This window comes from Coloeus monedula, assembly GCF_965178545.1.
Source record: "Coloeus monedula genome assembly, chromosome: 12".
NCBI classification, from domain to species: Eukaryota; Metazoa; Chordata; class Aves; order Passeriformes; family Corvidae; genus Coloeus; species Coloeus monedula.
Genome location: NC_138792.1, coordinates 14,242,668 through 14,259,400, shown reverse-complemented (window position 1 = coordinate 14,259,400; position 16,733 = coordinate 14,242,668). Strand labels below are relative to the sequence as shown.

The window sequence follows — 16,733 nt, the reverse complement described above, 5'->3', positions numbered from 1 at the left end:
GTGGAGGAGCCACGTGTGGCACAGCTGTGCTCGAGCCAAGAGTGATGTCTGTGCAGAGAGAGAAAAGGGAATTACCAGGTGCCCAAAATATTGTGTGGAAGTTGCCTTAGGTGTAGAAAAAGCAGTGAAGGCAACAAGAGCTGTAAGGCTGGGAAGGGGCTTGGGTGGTTTTGAAGTGAACACTCAGAGCCATGACTGATTAGAGTTCTCTATTCCTTCCCTCGTATGGTAAAATGCCACCATCTGTGTTTTTAAATAGCTTGGTAATTGAGTATTGTGCGACAGAGAGCAATAACAGCAGGCCCCTGTGCCTTCCCCTGGTGGGCTCTCTGATCTCTGGGGTCTGTCTGTTGGGGGGAAACAGCCTTAGTTTGAATATTCATGACTGTGCATGTGCTGCTGGATGCAGAGTGCCCGCTGCGCTGCTGCTGGAGGAAGTGCTGAGCTGCTGCAGTGCAGATCCTGAGTCTGGAAAAAGCCTGTTTACCATGAGCACTGCAGGACAGAAATGGGAATGCTAAACAGAGCTCGCAGGGAGGAAGCTGCTTGTATTTTCTCTCCTTGCAATAACCCACACTTCCAGTCTGGTTTATCCTTGCTCTTTTCTCAGACCCAAACTGTGATACGTTAGAGCGTGGTCACGGCATCGTTGTGCGTAGGATTCAATAGGGTCTTGTTTTAGAAACTGCAATTACAGGAGCCCGGCACCATGCAGGTTTGCAAAGTGCATCTTGCTGAAAATGGATGTACTGCTTTAGGAGTTAAGGAGAATAATGTGAAAAAGATAGGGATTTTAAAGAAAGTAATCTGGAAAGATAATGATGCAGGGAACTGTCTTTAACTCCCTCCTGCCCCGATAGCCACCCTGCACTCCCCAGGCCCTGTGTGTGGTCCCTGCAGAGCTTTGCTCATAGCCCATCCATTTGGTGCTGCTGCCTCTGTGCCAGATCTCATCCTGCATTCAGCCAAGAGCCTCCTGCTACAACCCCTGTGATAAAAACACCCACCATACAATTCAGGAGGTTATTTTCAGCCTGTGCAGAAAAACACCACTTGAGGGAACAGGACTTGCAGAGCTTTTCTCAAAAAAGGACTTTGTGCATTCAACAAAAAGAGGGAAGCACACCATGGATTTCCTGCATCCCGTACAGCTGCTCTTTAGCCCTACCCTGCTTTTAAAATTAAGCAGATAGTGTCAGATACCATGGGCAGTGCAGGAGTTCAGGAGAGGCTCAGGACAGCGTTGCCTTGGTTCACTTTGTGCTTTTTTCATCCAAGTTACCTAAAGGAGAAGGACAAAGCAATTCATATGCTGAACCTCTTGTGATTTCTCATGATCAGCAGCTGCATATGAGAAGTGTTCTTTATGTCCTGAACACTGGCAGGTATTTTTGTGGTTTCCCTCCTGCCTCCTACAGCAAGGGCTTGCTCCAAATCCCCCTGATCCTGTGCCTGTGAGGAGCTTTGCAGCGCATCCTAAACGTGGTGGTGATGGTCTTGTTACTCCATCTCTTGGCAGGAAGGTGTCGGATAATGCAATGCTGCAGTGGAGGCCGTTCCTATACTGGACCTTTCTGGGCGCCTTTGAAGGACTCGTGTTTTTCTTTGGGGTTTATTTTCTTTTTCAAAACTCGTCGTTGGAAGATAACGGAAAGGTAACGCCACCAAAAAAAGGAAGATGAGTGTTTGTTTTGTGCACTGCCTCTGATATGCCTGGCAGGGAATATCTGCGCGCTTAATCTGTGCAGTGTGTCTCGAGTCTTGTCCGACAGTGTAGCCTTGCTTATGGTGTGATTCTGCAGCAAATGCTTGAAATAAAACGTTTTCCAGATCGCCATGGAAACAGGGCAGAGCTGGTTACACTCACTAGGTAAAATGACTAGTCTTACGCACAGCTCTATGCCAACCCAGTGAGCTTTGCACAGCGCTCGTCCCCTCTTCTGTGTGATCCCAGGCATTGGCCCAGGGCAGGAGCAGTGTCTGTCCTTCCCACCAGGGACAGCCAGAAATTTGGCACGTGCTTGGCTGGTTGTGAGCAGCTGAATTAGCCCACCTTGATGAGATGCTGCTCATTAGCGCAGACATGGTGCAGGGCTGCTTGTGTGCTGTGCATGCTCTGCGCTGTGATTGCAGCCTCCCATCTCACTTTGCCCTGGGGGAAGGCTGGTGCTGGCCTTTTGCTCCTGTTTTGGAGCCAGCACAAGTCCCCAGCTGCTGGAGCGAGCAGGATGTTGTCCCTGCTGTCTGCTTGCTCATGCCTCCGCTGTGGGGACGAGCGCTTGCATCGCCACGTGAGCGAGGTGTGGGAGCTGCTTGGGTTAACTTGTACAGAAAGAGGAGGAAAAAAAGTTGGAGGTTTTTTCTTTTTCCTTTTTTCTTATTTTTTCTTATTTTGCTGGTTAACTGAGTGCAGAGTGCAAAGCATTAGTGCAGGGTGGCTGCCACGTGTAGTAGCCTGGGCTGTTTCAGGACCCTTTCCTGAGGGTAATGTGCAGCGTGTTATTAGATCTTGACTGATGGGAAACTTCTTTACGTCATCACTTGTGACCCTTGAAAATACCAAAACCTTTTTTAGCAGCTAACACTTGGAGAAAAGCTGATGAAATTTATGTATATTCATACATTGCATCAATGCCAGGATATGTGGCCCCAGTCAAGCCCCTGTATTGTCAAATCAGTGCTCTTCTGTATTTATAGCCATTCTGGTCATACTTGAATGAAACATGAAGCACTGGTATGTTCTGCAGATGCCTTGAGGGGTCAAGTCTATGTGGCACTACAATAGGATCTGTGGTTATGTCCTGTTCTGTAAACACTTACGCCTGTAAGAACTGCTACCAGCAATTGTTCATAATATCCATGTATGTTTGATTGACTCCTTTTTCACCCCTATTGAATTTAATTTTTTTGCATTTTTTGAAAACTTTTACATTTCACTTTCTGTTTTAATGTATGCGTTCAGATCTTGACAGCCTTTGGTAAGCATCCCTCCCATTCATTGCCATCATTTGGATTTATATACAGTATCTGCTTTTCTTTGTGTGCGTAGTCACTCTAGTACCCACAAACCAAACCAGCTGAACAGTACCCACTGGTGCATTCTGCAGAGGGGACTGCAAAGACACGATGATGAGTGTGGCGAGAAAGCAGAAACTGAGTAAATTGCCAAGAAATCCTGAAATGCAGGTGGTGCAATGACTTGTATCCTCGATCGACATTGCTGTTAGTAGGAGGTTGTAGCTGTCACTGTCCCAGCTCTGGTCACCCGTGTGTGTGGCACTGCATGGCTCAGGGTGGCGTAGCGGGCGGCGAGTCGTGCGGGTGCCTGGAGCCTCTCGAGTGTCGATCTCCCGTAGCAGTCGCTCCCTCCCAGCCCTCCCTGCTCTCCCTGCTTGCACCCCGTCCCCATCGTTGTTTCTGTGCCTCCACAGGGCAGGGCCGAGGCGCCTGTGGCAATGGTGTGTGTTTTACAGGTGTTTGGAAACTGGACCTTCGGGACCATTGTTTTCACCGTGCTGGTGTTCACCGTCACTCTCAAGGTCAGCATCTCCCTTCCTTCCTCAGTCACTCTTGGCAGGTGTTTTCCAAGGCCCGTGTGTGCTCTGTAAAACTGTGTCATGAATGTGTGGAAGGTGAAATGTCTGTGAGTGTTTTCTACCACACTTAAATCTTCTTCCATAGAGGCAGAACCTGCTTACTTTCCTTTGTGTAGTCTGTGGTCTTTAAGCGTTTATCTTCCGTTTAAATTATTTTTCTATTTTTTCCCTCTTTTGAGGACTCCAGTTGGTTATGGTTGACTTTTCCCCCTGCTTTCACCCCTCGATGTTCAGTTCCAGCAAGAGGAGAGGAGCAATAGAGAATTTGGATTTGTTCACCTTGTTTCAGACAAGGCTGAGTGCCAGAGTGATCACAAAAGCACGTGTGTCAAATAACAATAGCAAATCTATTTTGTTTCATGGAGCTTTCCAGAACAAACTGTTTGCATAAGACCTTACAAAAGGTCTTTTATGTTTGGTTCAGGACAGCAGGTGGTGACAAGAGGCAATTACAGTCCCTGTAACCTTTAGACATTTCTTTCCTGTAGCATCAAGGGTTGCATCAAATTTGTTCCATTAAAAAGTGTCAGTTACAATTAGAATGTCACTGTTTCCCTGCTAACATTGTGCCAGACTGTGGATATTTAAAATGTTTTTCCTGGTGCCCATATGCACAGAGGTAGCTGTTTGGAGAACCTTCAACCTTAGTGTGAAACCAGTCTGAAATTTCATATAAGTACAATCCCAATACACCCTGCATCTAAAGCCTTTCTTCTCTCTCTTTTTATTCCCACAGCTAGCGTTAGATACCCGATTCTGGACGTGGATGAACCACTTTGTGATTTGGGGCTCCCTTGCTTTCTATGTGTTTTTCTCATTCTTTTGGGGAGGAGTCATTTGGCAAGTATCTTTTCTTCTTTTCATGGTCTTTCTTAGGGCAATGCCCAGTGCTGGCTGTGCAGGGCACATGGCTGCAGCATCCCCTCATTTGGGGTATCCTGAGATTTGCAGGTGGCAAGGGATGTGCAACCCTGCTCCTTCTCTGCTCAGTGAGGAAGGGATGCCTCCATCCAACACCCACCAAAAGCCAGTGCTGGAAGAGGGCTATTGCATGATGAGATGTGTTTGAGGAGGTCTCAGCCCACCAGAGGGAATAGCCTGAGAGAGGGAACACCCTGGGTGCCATCCAGGTGCTCAGCTTTGGCAGGGGGTGTTTGATTTTCTGCCTGATGGGTCGTTTGTGGTGCTGAGGCTCTTGTCTTTATTGGGAGGTTCTAGAGTAAAAACCTTTTAGGGTCTGTTTGTGCATGTGGGTGAGAGAGACAGGAAGAATTCATGGTGGAAAGAAACCCAGTGAAACAGAAGGAAGGAACAGATGAGGCAGATGCAGAGCAAGAGGACGTGGCCCTCTGGGACAGCTTGAGAGGGAAAAATAAACAGGAGAAAGCACAGGTCCTGGTGTTGAAATCATGGATCTGAGTAGAAGAAATTCTCATTGATTTGAGTGCAACCAGTATTTTAGGTTCAATGTGCTGCAAAGGCAGGTGGGCATTAGTACCTTACCAGCATTACCAGTTGTGTATTTCCTGTGCTGCAGTAAGTGGTCAGTTGACATTCACAGTTGACAGCATCTCCCATTTTACACCTTTGCTTTCCCATGGGCTATTGGCTGGATCCCTGATCCAGTAACCTGCTAGTAAGGATGTAGAACAGATTTAAATCTTTTATTTGGGCATCACAAGCTTTAACTCTTCAGTTAACTCTTGCTGACCCACAGATCCAGATCTGCAGTCTAGCCACAACTCCGTGCTGAAATGTGTGAGTTTTCTACTGAAAACTCCTTCTGCTGTTTAACTTGCATAGCTCAATATTTTTGACTTAACACTAAGCAAAAACTGCTTTGGGATCCTTGTCATCAGTTATTGATGGTGTTTTTCACAAACAGCTGTTGGTTGCTCTTCCTCATCAAGGAAGGGGGAGGAAGGAGCAAATAACCTGTTGTGATTGTGAGACTCTGGATTTCCACTATCAAACCCAAACTAGAAGCCATAGCAAAGCCTGAAGCTGAAATAAAATTACCTGGTTTTTGATGAGGTGAATAACTTATCTTTCAGTGATGGTAGCTAAATTCAAGCTCCTTCCCACCCTGAAAAGTAACAGATGTGGAAGATTCAAAATGGATGGTGACATTTCTGAAGTATTTCTTCCAGAAATAGTGCAGTCAGAGGCAGGAGATGGATTGGGAGAAGGATGGACAGTGTGTTTCTGTGCTGTACCCATCTCCATCTGAAAGGGAGGCATAACTGCTGACAGCTTGACATGAAGTCTCATTTGATTCTAACCTTGGAAAATCCATGTTAACCAGAATTTATTTGTATCCTTTCTTTTTCAGGCCTTTCTTGAAGCAGCAAAGAATGTATTTTGTATTTGCTCATATGCTGACTTCTGTTTCCACATGGCTGGCAATAATTCTCCTGATCTTTATCAGCCTTTTCCCAGAAATTCTTCTAATAGTTTTAAAAAATATAAAAGAGAAAAATCATCAGGTAAGGAACAAGATGATGTATCCCACTGTATTTTTAGGAAGACCTTTCTTACCCTTAGGCACCAGATGAACCTGTAACAATACCATGTACCACTCACATCTCAAGGGAGGCTTTCTTGAGTCTTGTCTTGCTCTTTCACATGCCAAAAACGTCAAGAAGTTATTCTAAAAATACTGCCTAGATCTGTAGCGGGGAGAGACTCAACCTGTGCCTTTCCTTAGTTGCCTTCCCTGGGTGGGAATGTTCTGTCTCCTGGAGAAATGTGTAAGCCTTGTCCAGCCTGAACTGACCATCAAACACGCCATATCTTGTCCTGAAAAAACTTGCTCATTTTTATGTCAGAAAAACACAAGCAGGGTGCTCCCCTGGGTGTGTCCTCGGGTGCTGGTGCAGTGGGAGCAGGGTCAGGTCCTGTCACATCTGCCCATCCTCCATACATAACCGAGGGCTCAGACCATGGTGTTCACTGTCCCTGAAAGGCGTCTGGTTTCTGAACAGCTTTCCTTCCCTGCTGGGGAAGGAGGGCTCCCTTTGGAAGTGGAAACCTCTTTAAAGTTTTCTTCATTGCTCCTGCAAGTGGGGAAGGCCAGCACTGCCAGGCTCACAACTCGCTGTGCTGAGCCCCCTGCCTTTGTCTCTGCTTGCCCAGAGGTGCTGAACGTTCCAGGGGTGCAGCCCCATCCCCTGGGCAGCCCCTGCTGACCCCCCCTGCGCCTTCCCCTCCTGCAGCCTCTCTCTTCCCCTGCAGCATCAGCGAGTCCTGCCCTGGGTCAGCATGTGCTGTGTTGCCAGCCAGCCCTGGCCTCCTGACCTCGGGTTTACATGTCCCCAGGCTGCAGTAGGGCACAGCTGAAGGGACATGGTGTGGGGTCACCCCTGCCTAACTCGCAGCCAGATTAGCCCCACCCCTGGATCGTTGATAGAATCACAGAAAGGTGTGGGCTGGAAGGCCCCTTAAAGATCATCCAGCTCCAGCCCCCTGCCATGGGCAGGGATGCAGTTCACTAGATCAGGTTGCTCAGGGCCACATCCAGCCTGGCCATGAACACTTCCAGGGACAGGGCGTCATTAAAGTTGAAAACAACAGAGATGGTAAGAAAGCCATGGTTGTATTTTATGAGGATCTATGTAACTTCTTCCACTTGAGTATGATTTAATAGTTTCTAGCTTGGCACCCCTGTTGAATAGGCTGGGAGTGAGTTGCTCTCAGCTGCAGACATAGGACAGTTTGGGGACAGTGCCCTGGAAGGATGACCTGGGGGTTTCTGAGCCCCAGCTCAACTCACCTGGGAGGTGACCCATTTTTGCCTTCAGCTGCTGACCAAAGATCCCCTCTTGCAATACTTACTTTCAAGAGTGCTTTATATTCATTTAACAAAGGCTCTTGTGAAATCACTTAGCAAAGCAAATTGGGTGTTGTCTAGAAAAGTCTCCAGATGTGCATCCCAAACTAAACACAGGCTGAGCCGTATTTAAATGTACATTTTGAGTAAGAGCTTTACTGTAAGTGCCTGAAGGAGCTGGATATCTGTGTCTGCCATCAGACACCAAAGTCAGTCACCTGATTTGTAAAGGCATCTAAGACTAGGTAGAGGATTTCAAATCAAGACCTTTGTTGAAAATTCTGACCTTAATATTGTAATAAAAAGACCCAAGGGGAGCATTAAGTGAAAAACAGGATTAGGAACATTGTTTAGGGGTCTGAACCACAACTTGGCAGCCGAGGGTCCCTTCTGGAAGGGTAGGATGGACTTCAGGCCAAGCTGATGGGCATTTGCCCTTGACCCCAGTGGGGATACGGTTTCACCCCCAGTGTCCTATAACACAGCTCATCAGCTCTGCTCAGCCTTTATTAAGTTTCCTGTGTGGAAGTGTGGTGGTTGTTTTGATTTTGTTTTGGTTTTGTTTGTTTCTTTAACTGCAAGGCGCATTTGTGTTTTCCTTGGTTTCTGCCTTTCTCTTTCTTGTACTGCAATTTTCTGTCTTTTGTGCTGTTGTGAACTAGGTAACGAAGCGCCTTCCTTCCTCAGGAACATCCACTATCTTCATGCTTTCTCAAACTTCCAGCAATCACAGCTTTTCTTGGAGTGAATAAGGTGATTTCCTTTCTGAGTCGCAATGTGTTGCTTGCTCAACTGCTTTTTTCTTCCTTTTAATGCCTAACTCCTGAAAACCCACATTTAGATTTGCTCACACAGCAAAACCTTGCTTTTCCCCGCCTTTTGCCTTAATTTAAATCTTTTGCTTAAATATTTCGTCTGTCTCTTCCCCTTGGGTCTCTTGCTGCACCTCAGGTGGGTTAGCTGGTCGTGCTCAGGATGTCCAAGTGAGGTGGACACAGACAAAGCTGGTTACACTCTCCTTCCTTGCTGTAGTTTTGGGTTAGTGGACCAGATACAAGTGGGACAAGGTGGAATGGATGTTGATTGTCCTCTGGATGAGTTGTCAAGTGCCTCAGGATTGTCTGACCCAGGAGGAGCTTCCCCAGTGCCCACCTTGCCCAGTCTATCCCAGTTGTTAATGCTGCCGTTGTTCTTTGTGTGATTAAGCCACAGCCCTCACATTGAGGAATAGTCTTGGACTTGCTGACCGTGGGAGTGGTGGGGCCATGCACAGAAAAGCACCTTGATTACATGTCCCTGGTGTTTGGTTCCATTGCACATCTCCACCATTACTTGCTGTTTTAAAAATACCGGTTATGTGGAGATCAGGGATGTTTTCCTCCTCCCTCAAATGCACCTGCAGCATAAACCTCCAGACATTTTGAGAAGCAGGGCCAGCTTCTGAATACCCTCCATGCCTCTTGCCCTGCAAAACCGAGCCAGTGTTAATCACCGTGTGTTGCTCCATCCTTTATGAAATGACTCAGCTGTAAAAAGGGTTGTGTGTCTTGCACTGTTTGACCCCGGGCAGGCTGAGGGTCATGTGTGCTATAAGTCTCTTTGCCTCGCTGTTGCAGAGCAGCAGGAAGGCACCTGATTCATTGTCGGCCAGACCTTCTGTCACACCACTTCTTTTAAGAACATTCTCAGATGAGTCTAATGTGTTGTAACAGGTACCCTGTCCGGAGGAGTTGGGATGGTTTTAAGGGCATCAGTTAACCAAATGTAACCCCCTCCAAATCAATTAAACCATGGTTCTTGTAATCCTTCTGACTGTTGGTGTGGGGCACCTGTCCTTGTGGAATGGAGATGCAATGCTTGGGATACATTTTAATTTGGGGATGTGGTACTATCCAGCTTCTTCAGAGTCCCATATCTGTACAGATTCTTTCAAATATTTGGCAATATGTAAACAAATCTTTCAATCTAACTGCTATTTCAGTCTAATATTACAGAAAGTTTAATTTGAGAGTGCAGTCTGAATTGTGCTAACACTGGTTATAAAAGCTAATGCTGATACATTTACAGTGAAGCATTGAAATCTCAGTTGTTAAAATGATTCCAGTATTGCATCTGAATTGCACCAAAAATCCCTTTCTCTAGGGTGCATGCTGTTCTGTCAGATAGAATAAGTATGTTTTAATTCATCTGCATAGATGGAAACTAAACACATGTACTTATCTGTGTCTGTGGGCACATGGGACAGAGGCATGTCTCGGTGTCCGTGTGTCTGTACGCACACCCAGAGCATCCTCGTGTGGGTTGACTTGATTTTAAGCTTGGTAGTAAGGCAGTAGCAGAATAAAAAAAGTGCCTAATTGAATTCACAATTCTGCTTTTAGTGGAGATGTCAGGTGTGGTGTCTGCTGCAAACATAAGCCTGCAGATTATCTACGGGCCTCTCGCACCTTTGTGCCCGCGCCTGCTGCTGGAGAAATCAGGTTTATGGGCACGGCAGGTGCAGCAGCCCGGCTTGCCAGGCCTCCAGTGCATCTGGCAGCCGGCCCGTGCAGCCAGTCCTTCCCCACCGACATTAGGTGGTGCTCTCCACCACCGCATTCTGCTGCAGGCTGGTGTGGGAGGTGGCTGGACTGGCCCAGAGCGGGAGCTGCCGGGGACAGACAGCGAGGCAGGTGCCACTTTAAACTTCATGCAGCATTTTGCAAATTGTGAAAATTGATTTGTCATCTCATTGCTTGGTTGTGAATGATATTTGGCACTTTTATCATGGGCTAATCATTCTTCTTCTCCTATATAATTTAATTTTTTTTTTTAAATAACCCAGGAAAAGGTTTTTGAGTTTGGGAATGTAACAGTTGCAATACATGTTTGTTTTTCTTCTGATTTTGCAGGCTGGCCCCTTTGATCTGCCTGTATTAGTGTCATACAAACGTATAGAGAATGGTTATGTGAAGACTGAAGATGCTGTTACTAATTTGGCAGAAAGATATCCTCTCAGGATACCTTAAAGTGCTCCACACAAGCACTGTGTATGGTCATGCTGTAGGAAAGCCCGTGGGTTTAACCTGACAGTTCCCTTTGACAGTACCAAGGACTGTAAGAGCCATGCTGGTAGAGCAGCAGCCAGGGCACTGGCCCCACGGTACCCGTGTCTTTGGTCTTGTGGCTTCCCTGCCCTCCCAGAAAAACCAATTCTGCCAAATTCTACATCATTGGAGGCTGAAAAAGCATCTTTAGGAAATCACCCAAAACAGCACAAATTGAAGTGCAAGAGTGCAGTGCCAGCCCCATCTCACATGGGGGCTTCCTCTGCCCACTGCAGATCTGTCCGAGAGCAGCAGAGAGCTGCTCGAAACTTTTGCTCTGCCTGACCAAAGAAGTAGCACAGACTTCAACCCAATAACATCCCCCTCCAGCCCACTGAGGGCACTGGGAAGAGGCTGCTCCTCTCACACAGAAGGTGGATGCACCTGGAGCCCCTCTCCTGGTGCTGGGGCTGGGCTGCCCCGGCCAGCGGCTGTCCCCTCCCAGCTGTGGGTTCCCAGATGCACACAGCAGGATCAACTGAAAATCTGGGAGAAATCTTTGCTGCTCCCTCCTCCAGGTATGGCTGGAAGCAGTCTGTGGTCTCTCCACAGCAGTGGTGTCCATGTGAAGACCTGCAGTGCTGGGAAAGTGCCAGAGCATCCTCCCACAACCAGTTTGCTGATGGGTTTATTCCTGCTGAAGGGTGAAGAAAAGGTTGTTTAGTGGCTGTTTGTGATGGAAAGAAGCTTTCATGGGGGAGAAGGGAATGCCAAAAGTTGGGCTGTGGCAGACTCTGAGCCCCTCTGCCCAGGCTCCTGTGGCTGTGCTTACATTACTGCACTGTGCAGTTGCTCCAACACTTCAAAGGCCTGAGTGGCAGTGTAGTCCTTGGCTGATCCCGGGGACATGGGCTGTGCCTGTGAACCTGCAGGCGTATAAAACTGCATCTTGAGTTATCTGCACTAAGGAGAAAGAAGACAGTTTAAAATTGAACACATGAACCTGATTTCATTTTACATTTTATTTGTTTTTTAAATCGGCATGTTCTTTTTACATCTACCTGTACCATGGTTGTAGGAACTCTTCTCTTTAGGTCCTGCACAGCAGAGGTGAGATGCCTGACTCTCAATGGTTTTGGTTTTTTTTTCTCTGATACTTCATATGTGGAAAGAGCAGCTTTTTTTTTGTTGTGTTAAGTCATAAGCAGTGACAGAGCAGCCTGTGTGGCAGCACTGGTTGGTGTGACAGTCCCTCCCTCGTGCTGATGTCCCCCAGGGGCAGAGGAGCCCCTGTGAGGAGCTCCAAGGCTCATTGCAGAGGCACCGAGCCCTGCGCTGCCCCTGGGTTTGGCTCCCGCTCGCTCAGGCTTTGTGTCATGTACATACCACAAAACAATCTGGGACTAGACAGAACATTCCCCTCACCAAATTTTGTTGAACCTCAGACTTTTAATTTTGGGAAGAATCAAGTCTTGCTCTCTGGCTGCCACCCCTGTGGTTTGTCTTCAACTGGTGCAGATCAGCTGCTGGCAAATTCTCTCGTGCATCATGAGGGCTTGGACGGGCCTTACCTGAGAGGGAGAGGGGAGTGCACAGTCCTGTGGCTGCTCTGCCATCACCCAGCATGGGAGGGGACATTTGGACAGGACCACTGTATTATACACTCTGCACTGGTGTCTGCGCCGTGTCAGCGCCCGCAGCTCGACTCCTTGCTGCATGCAAGTAAGGAGCTGCACTGCCAGCATGTGTCCCATGGGCAAAGCTTTCATTTTCTTCTTCTTTTTTTCCCGTTTTCCTAGCTCATTTCACAGACCTAGAATTCAACTTGCAGACCTTGTCCCGTTCTCAACTTTTCTTGCTAAAATGTGGTGCCTACAGATCAAGTATACGATGAATACGAGGAAGATGCGCTCTATATGCCAAATCTAACCATTCTCCTTAAATATACAGTTGCTGACTTGTGTTTACATAACTTTTAAAAAATGGGCGCTAAAATGCCTAATTCCTGTGATTCAAAACCATTCCAAGCCTGAATGGTCCCAAGCCTGACACCTTGCTTCTCTGTTTGTTTTGTCATGTTCTACTCCAAGGGTCAAAGTCTGTTCTCCTGGAATTCCACTGGTGATATCAGTGGGAACAGTGAAACTTGATGCGTGTGAACTGTTCAATAGTCACTTAAACAGGATGATTTCTGCTGCCTGTCTCGAGACAGAGCCTTCTGAGAACCAAATCCTTCTCTTGGTGTTTCCAAGTGTCCTGTCTCCAGCTGGAACAAGCCGTTGCAATAGCTGTATGTTCAAACCCAAGGTCTGTGTGCTGACAGGTGGGGTGGAATTCATGCAGAATGTCTTGAGTAGCAGCTCTTTTGGGGGAATGCAGTTTTTCTTGGGCTTGGATCTTCAGATAGTGCACTGGTGTAGTGCTGTGTGCCAGGACAACCAGGCTGTCCTGGTCCTGCAGAAGAGCTGATCCTCATCATTCAGCAGTGGCAGAAATGAAATTGCTGTTGCTGTGGGTGACTTGTGAAATCGGGGGAAACAGGACCCCTTTTGAGGTTAGAGAGGCGAAGAAGTGGTGGTAGTGGCTGTAAGGTGTACGGCAGCAGGAAGCTGAGGTGGTAGCAATGGGACAGTGATGCCGTGGTGAGTGCTCGTCAGGGCTAGAAGGCCAGTACAGGCTTTTCGGTGGAGAAACTTGAAGGAAAAAAGGCTGGGTTTTTCTCATAATAATTTGTTGAAGTTTAATCACTGACTAGTGACACTGAAAGATAAGGAAAGTAATTAAGATTCCCTCTAAAACTCTTATGTGATAACAGTGGAGCTTGGTGTAGTCATAGCGACTTTTCAAAAACTAATCCTAATCGTTGCAGGAATATTATAAATGACTTGGAATTGCATAAAAGCTTCAAATTGAATTTGTATACACACAGTCGAAAAACTTTCCTAATACTGCACCATTTATCCAATTTCCCAGCTACAAATTTTTTTTAAAAAAATGTAGTGTATAGAAAATGTAAATTATATACAGGCAATGAGCAGATACATTTTCAGCTTCTTGCAAAGAAAAAGGACTGCAACCTTACATTTTTTTCACTTTAATGCAATTTTATACATTTATGTTGCTTTATATCAAGGAAATTGAATGTGAATGTTACCTTTTATGAATGCAACTTGCTCCTTTTTCATTACAGAAACTTTTGTTTGAAGTAATCAATAAACTTTGGTATGTTGTTCTGATTAATATATATTTGTTGTCTGTCTCGTCTCCTTTGAAACTCCTAGGGGATAGTTGATTATGTGGGCTTTTCCAGGGTAGGACTAAGGGCACCATCAGTGTTTTCACTGGGGGTAGATGCCAGCAAGGCCATGCTTGGTTGTCTGATGTGGAGCAGCATTTGCCTAAGGAAATAGTGGTTGCTTCTCATACATTTTTATTTTTCCAGCAGTGTATTAGCAATTGCTGGCATCAGCTGCTGCACACAGCTGGCCTGTGTGCTTTCAACTCATTTCCCTCAAAACGAATGTTTCCATTCATGAAGTGTTTTCCATACTGCTGTGTTGGTTCTTGGTTCTGTGTGCCGTGGCTACCTGTAATAAATGAGTATTTTTTAGTTCAAAGCCTACAAGTACACAAATGAGGTTTGCAAAGTGCCTGGTGCTGGTGAGGTTCAGGCCCAACATTTGCATTGATGAAATTCCAACAACACAAGGAAACTGCTAAAGCACGACTTGCAGTGTTTGTATAATACACAAGGAAAATATATAGACTTCACTTTTTTTTTAAGGACACAGGTCTGATTCACGCTGAAATGTTTGTAATGAAAAACTGACAGTTTGAAAAATTCTGTTTTGGCTGCTTCGATCTCTGCAGCTCCCATCAGCCAGTGCAGGACAGATGGCTGAGCTATTTAAAACAAACTCTAACCTTTCCGAGGCAGCTCGTACTATTGGAAACCAGATCCACGCATTGAGAATCTTAATAGCACCAGGGAGTGATAGTGAAAATCATCTGAAGAGCTGGAAAGGATTTTACTCTGAGCTGGCTGCCCAGGCTGGCAGGACAAAAGCTGTAAACGTAAGCGGTGGGAGATGACCACCTGGCACCAAGTATTGCAGAAAGCACCAAAATTAGCACTTAAAACACCCATGTAGCCCTTCTTGTTAGAAAGGAGGAGTGTTGTCATGTTGTAAGGTGATTTTTAACAAGGACAGCAGTTTTTTTAAGGTCAGGCTGTTGGCGTGTGAGGGCTCTTGGCTCGTGGAGGGGTCGTGGTGTCCCTGTCCCTCGCTGTCCCCCTGCAGCTGTTGCAGGACATGTATCTGCAGTGTTCTTGCTGCTGGGATTGGGCTTTGCTTCTTAAATTTTCATGTCTGGGGCTAACCTGCTGAGCTGGAAAATGCAGTGTGGCCTGGAGAAAGGGTGTGTGTGTGCACCTGTGTGAGTGTTCCTTTCCAAAACCAGGGCTTGTAACAACAAATACGGCAGGTCTGACTGATGCAGGGGGAAAGTGAGAGTTGCAGAACAGAGTGACAGAGTGGAGCCCTTTTTTTTTTCACGTTCAAGTAGGAGACATAAAATCCTCCTCCTGATTAAATCTGTGTGGGTGTGGCTGGCTTCAGTGAGGCCAGGATTTCTGCCAGGCTATGGAGGGTCTGCCCACCTGGACCAGCTTGGAAACACCCATACTGGACAGTACCCCTGGACTGAGGGTGATGCTGCTGTCTGCTCAAGAAATCCTCCTAAAATCCCATGAAAAGCAACCCAAGTTTAATTACTCTTCTACACAAGTAGTTTGTTGTTGCTGTGCTTATTCCAGAGGTGAGCAATTCCCTTGGTCATCACTTTGACTCTAACCTGTGTTAGCCAGTTCTGTTTTTCCAGTTCTCAGCTCTTGACTGAACAGGTATTTTTGAAGGGTGATTTCTCAAATCCAAATAATGGCTCCAGTCTCAACCCAACCTTCTAGCCTTAATCTGGGAAAGGGGAAAAAAAAGTACTTTTTTTTTTTCAAATTCAAGAGGGTTTGAATTTTGAGTGGGTTTTTTCAGCCTCTGATTTGGATTTAATGAAATAAGTTGGAATTCTTCCTACACCTTCTCCCTAAGATTAGATTTAAGGATGAGGCTTTGCACCCACATGAAATAAATCTCTGCAAGCAGGTGCTGCAGGTGGTGTCAAGGTCTTCCAGAGCTCTAAAGGGCTCTTGCCCCTTATGCTCAAGTTTGTATGTGCCAATCTCAGAATGCTGAACATTGCTGTGGGGCCTGAAAAAGAAACAGCCATGTTTCTGGCTGTCATTGTTTCCTTTTTAATCTGTCTCCTTGGTCCTTCTCTCTCAGTTTATTATCTCCTGGGCAGGCAGAGAGTAACACTGAGCTCTGGAGGGGACAGACGTACCAAGGAGCTTCTGCCAGTGTAAAATGTGAGGAGCTGGCTCTGCGGAATGCCTTGCTGGGATAGCTGGGCATTTGTTGTGAATTGCCCCAAAGGAGGGTCTGTAGCAGCTGGGTTTCCAAACCATGAATCTTAGTGGCCATAAGGAAAAGCCATGAGCAATTACCCTCCAGTCTGAGTGAATGCAGCTTTTCCGTGCTGAGAGCTGGCTGGGGCTGGCTTGTGTCAGCTGAACTGTCTGGAGGAGGTGCAGCTCTGGGATGTGCAGGATTCCTGCCAGCATCCAGTGCCGTGGCCCAGCCCAGCCCACCTGGGGCTGGAGTAGGGTGTGTGCTGGCTGCAGAGACCTGATCCAGATCCTGACTTGATGACTTTGCCTTCTGTTCAGAGAGCAAGAAATGGATCGATTGTGAAAGTTTAGGGGTGACAGCTGCATCTTCTACTGGGTAGCTTCATTTCCCCAAAATCCTGTGTCAGGTGTGTGTGTGACACTCGTTGGGGATGAGCCCCGGTTACAGCAGGGCATCCCCTGCCCAGTGGTAGAGCAAAAAAGAGACTTTCAGCACCTGGATGGGTCCCATTTCTCCATGAGCCGTGGCAGTTTAGCGCAAACACCGTTCCTGTGATAAGAATGCAGCAGGAATGTGGCATGGCTGTATTTCTTCACTTGTAGCCTTGCATATCAGATGGATTTTTTCGTGAGTAACTGCACATGAGCTCTCCCTGTCACACAAGAAGTGCATTGTGACCAGACAGAAAATCATCTATCCAAACTGTTTGGTTAGTGAGAACCTGCTGCATCATGAACGGGGGGCGCTGACTGAATGGGTAGTTTTTCCTTGAAAAATTCTGTATCACTGTAAGAAGGGCCTACCAAAAGATGCTGGG

The 16,733-nt window shown here is 46.7% G+C and overlaps 1 protein-coding gene across 2 annotated transcripts in view; it reads left to right on the top strand.

Moving 5' to 3' along the window:
* Positions 1-13,600, top strand: part of ATP11C (ATPase phospholipid transporting 11C (ATP11C blood group)) — a 55,150-nt gene extending 41,550 nt beyond the window's left edge. Inside the window, exons 25-30 of one of the 2 annotated variants that reach the window (XM_082289575.1) lie at positions 1,520-1,655; positions 3,474-3,539; positions 4,333-4,436; positions 5,929-6,082; positions 8,088-8,178; positions 10,317-10,354. In XM_082289575.1, coding sequence (XP_082145701.1) covers positions 1,520-1,655; positions 3,474-3,539; positions 4,333-4,436; positions 5,929-6,082; positions 8,088-8,177 — 550 coding nt within the window. In that variant the 3' untranslated portion in view covers position 8,178; positions 10,317-10,354. Of the gene's footprint in view, positions 1-1,519; positions 1,656-3,473; positions 3,540-4,332; positions 4,437-5,928; positions 6,083-8,087; positions 8,179-10,316 lie in introns of both variants that reach the window. The other variant, XM_082289574.1, reaches the window with a different exon arrangement.
* Positions 13,601-16,733: the final 3,133 nt, after the last annotated feature.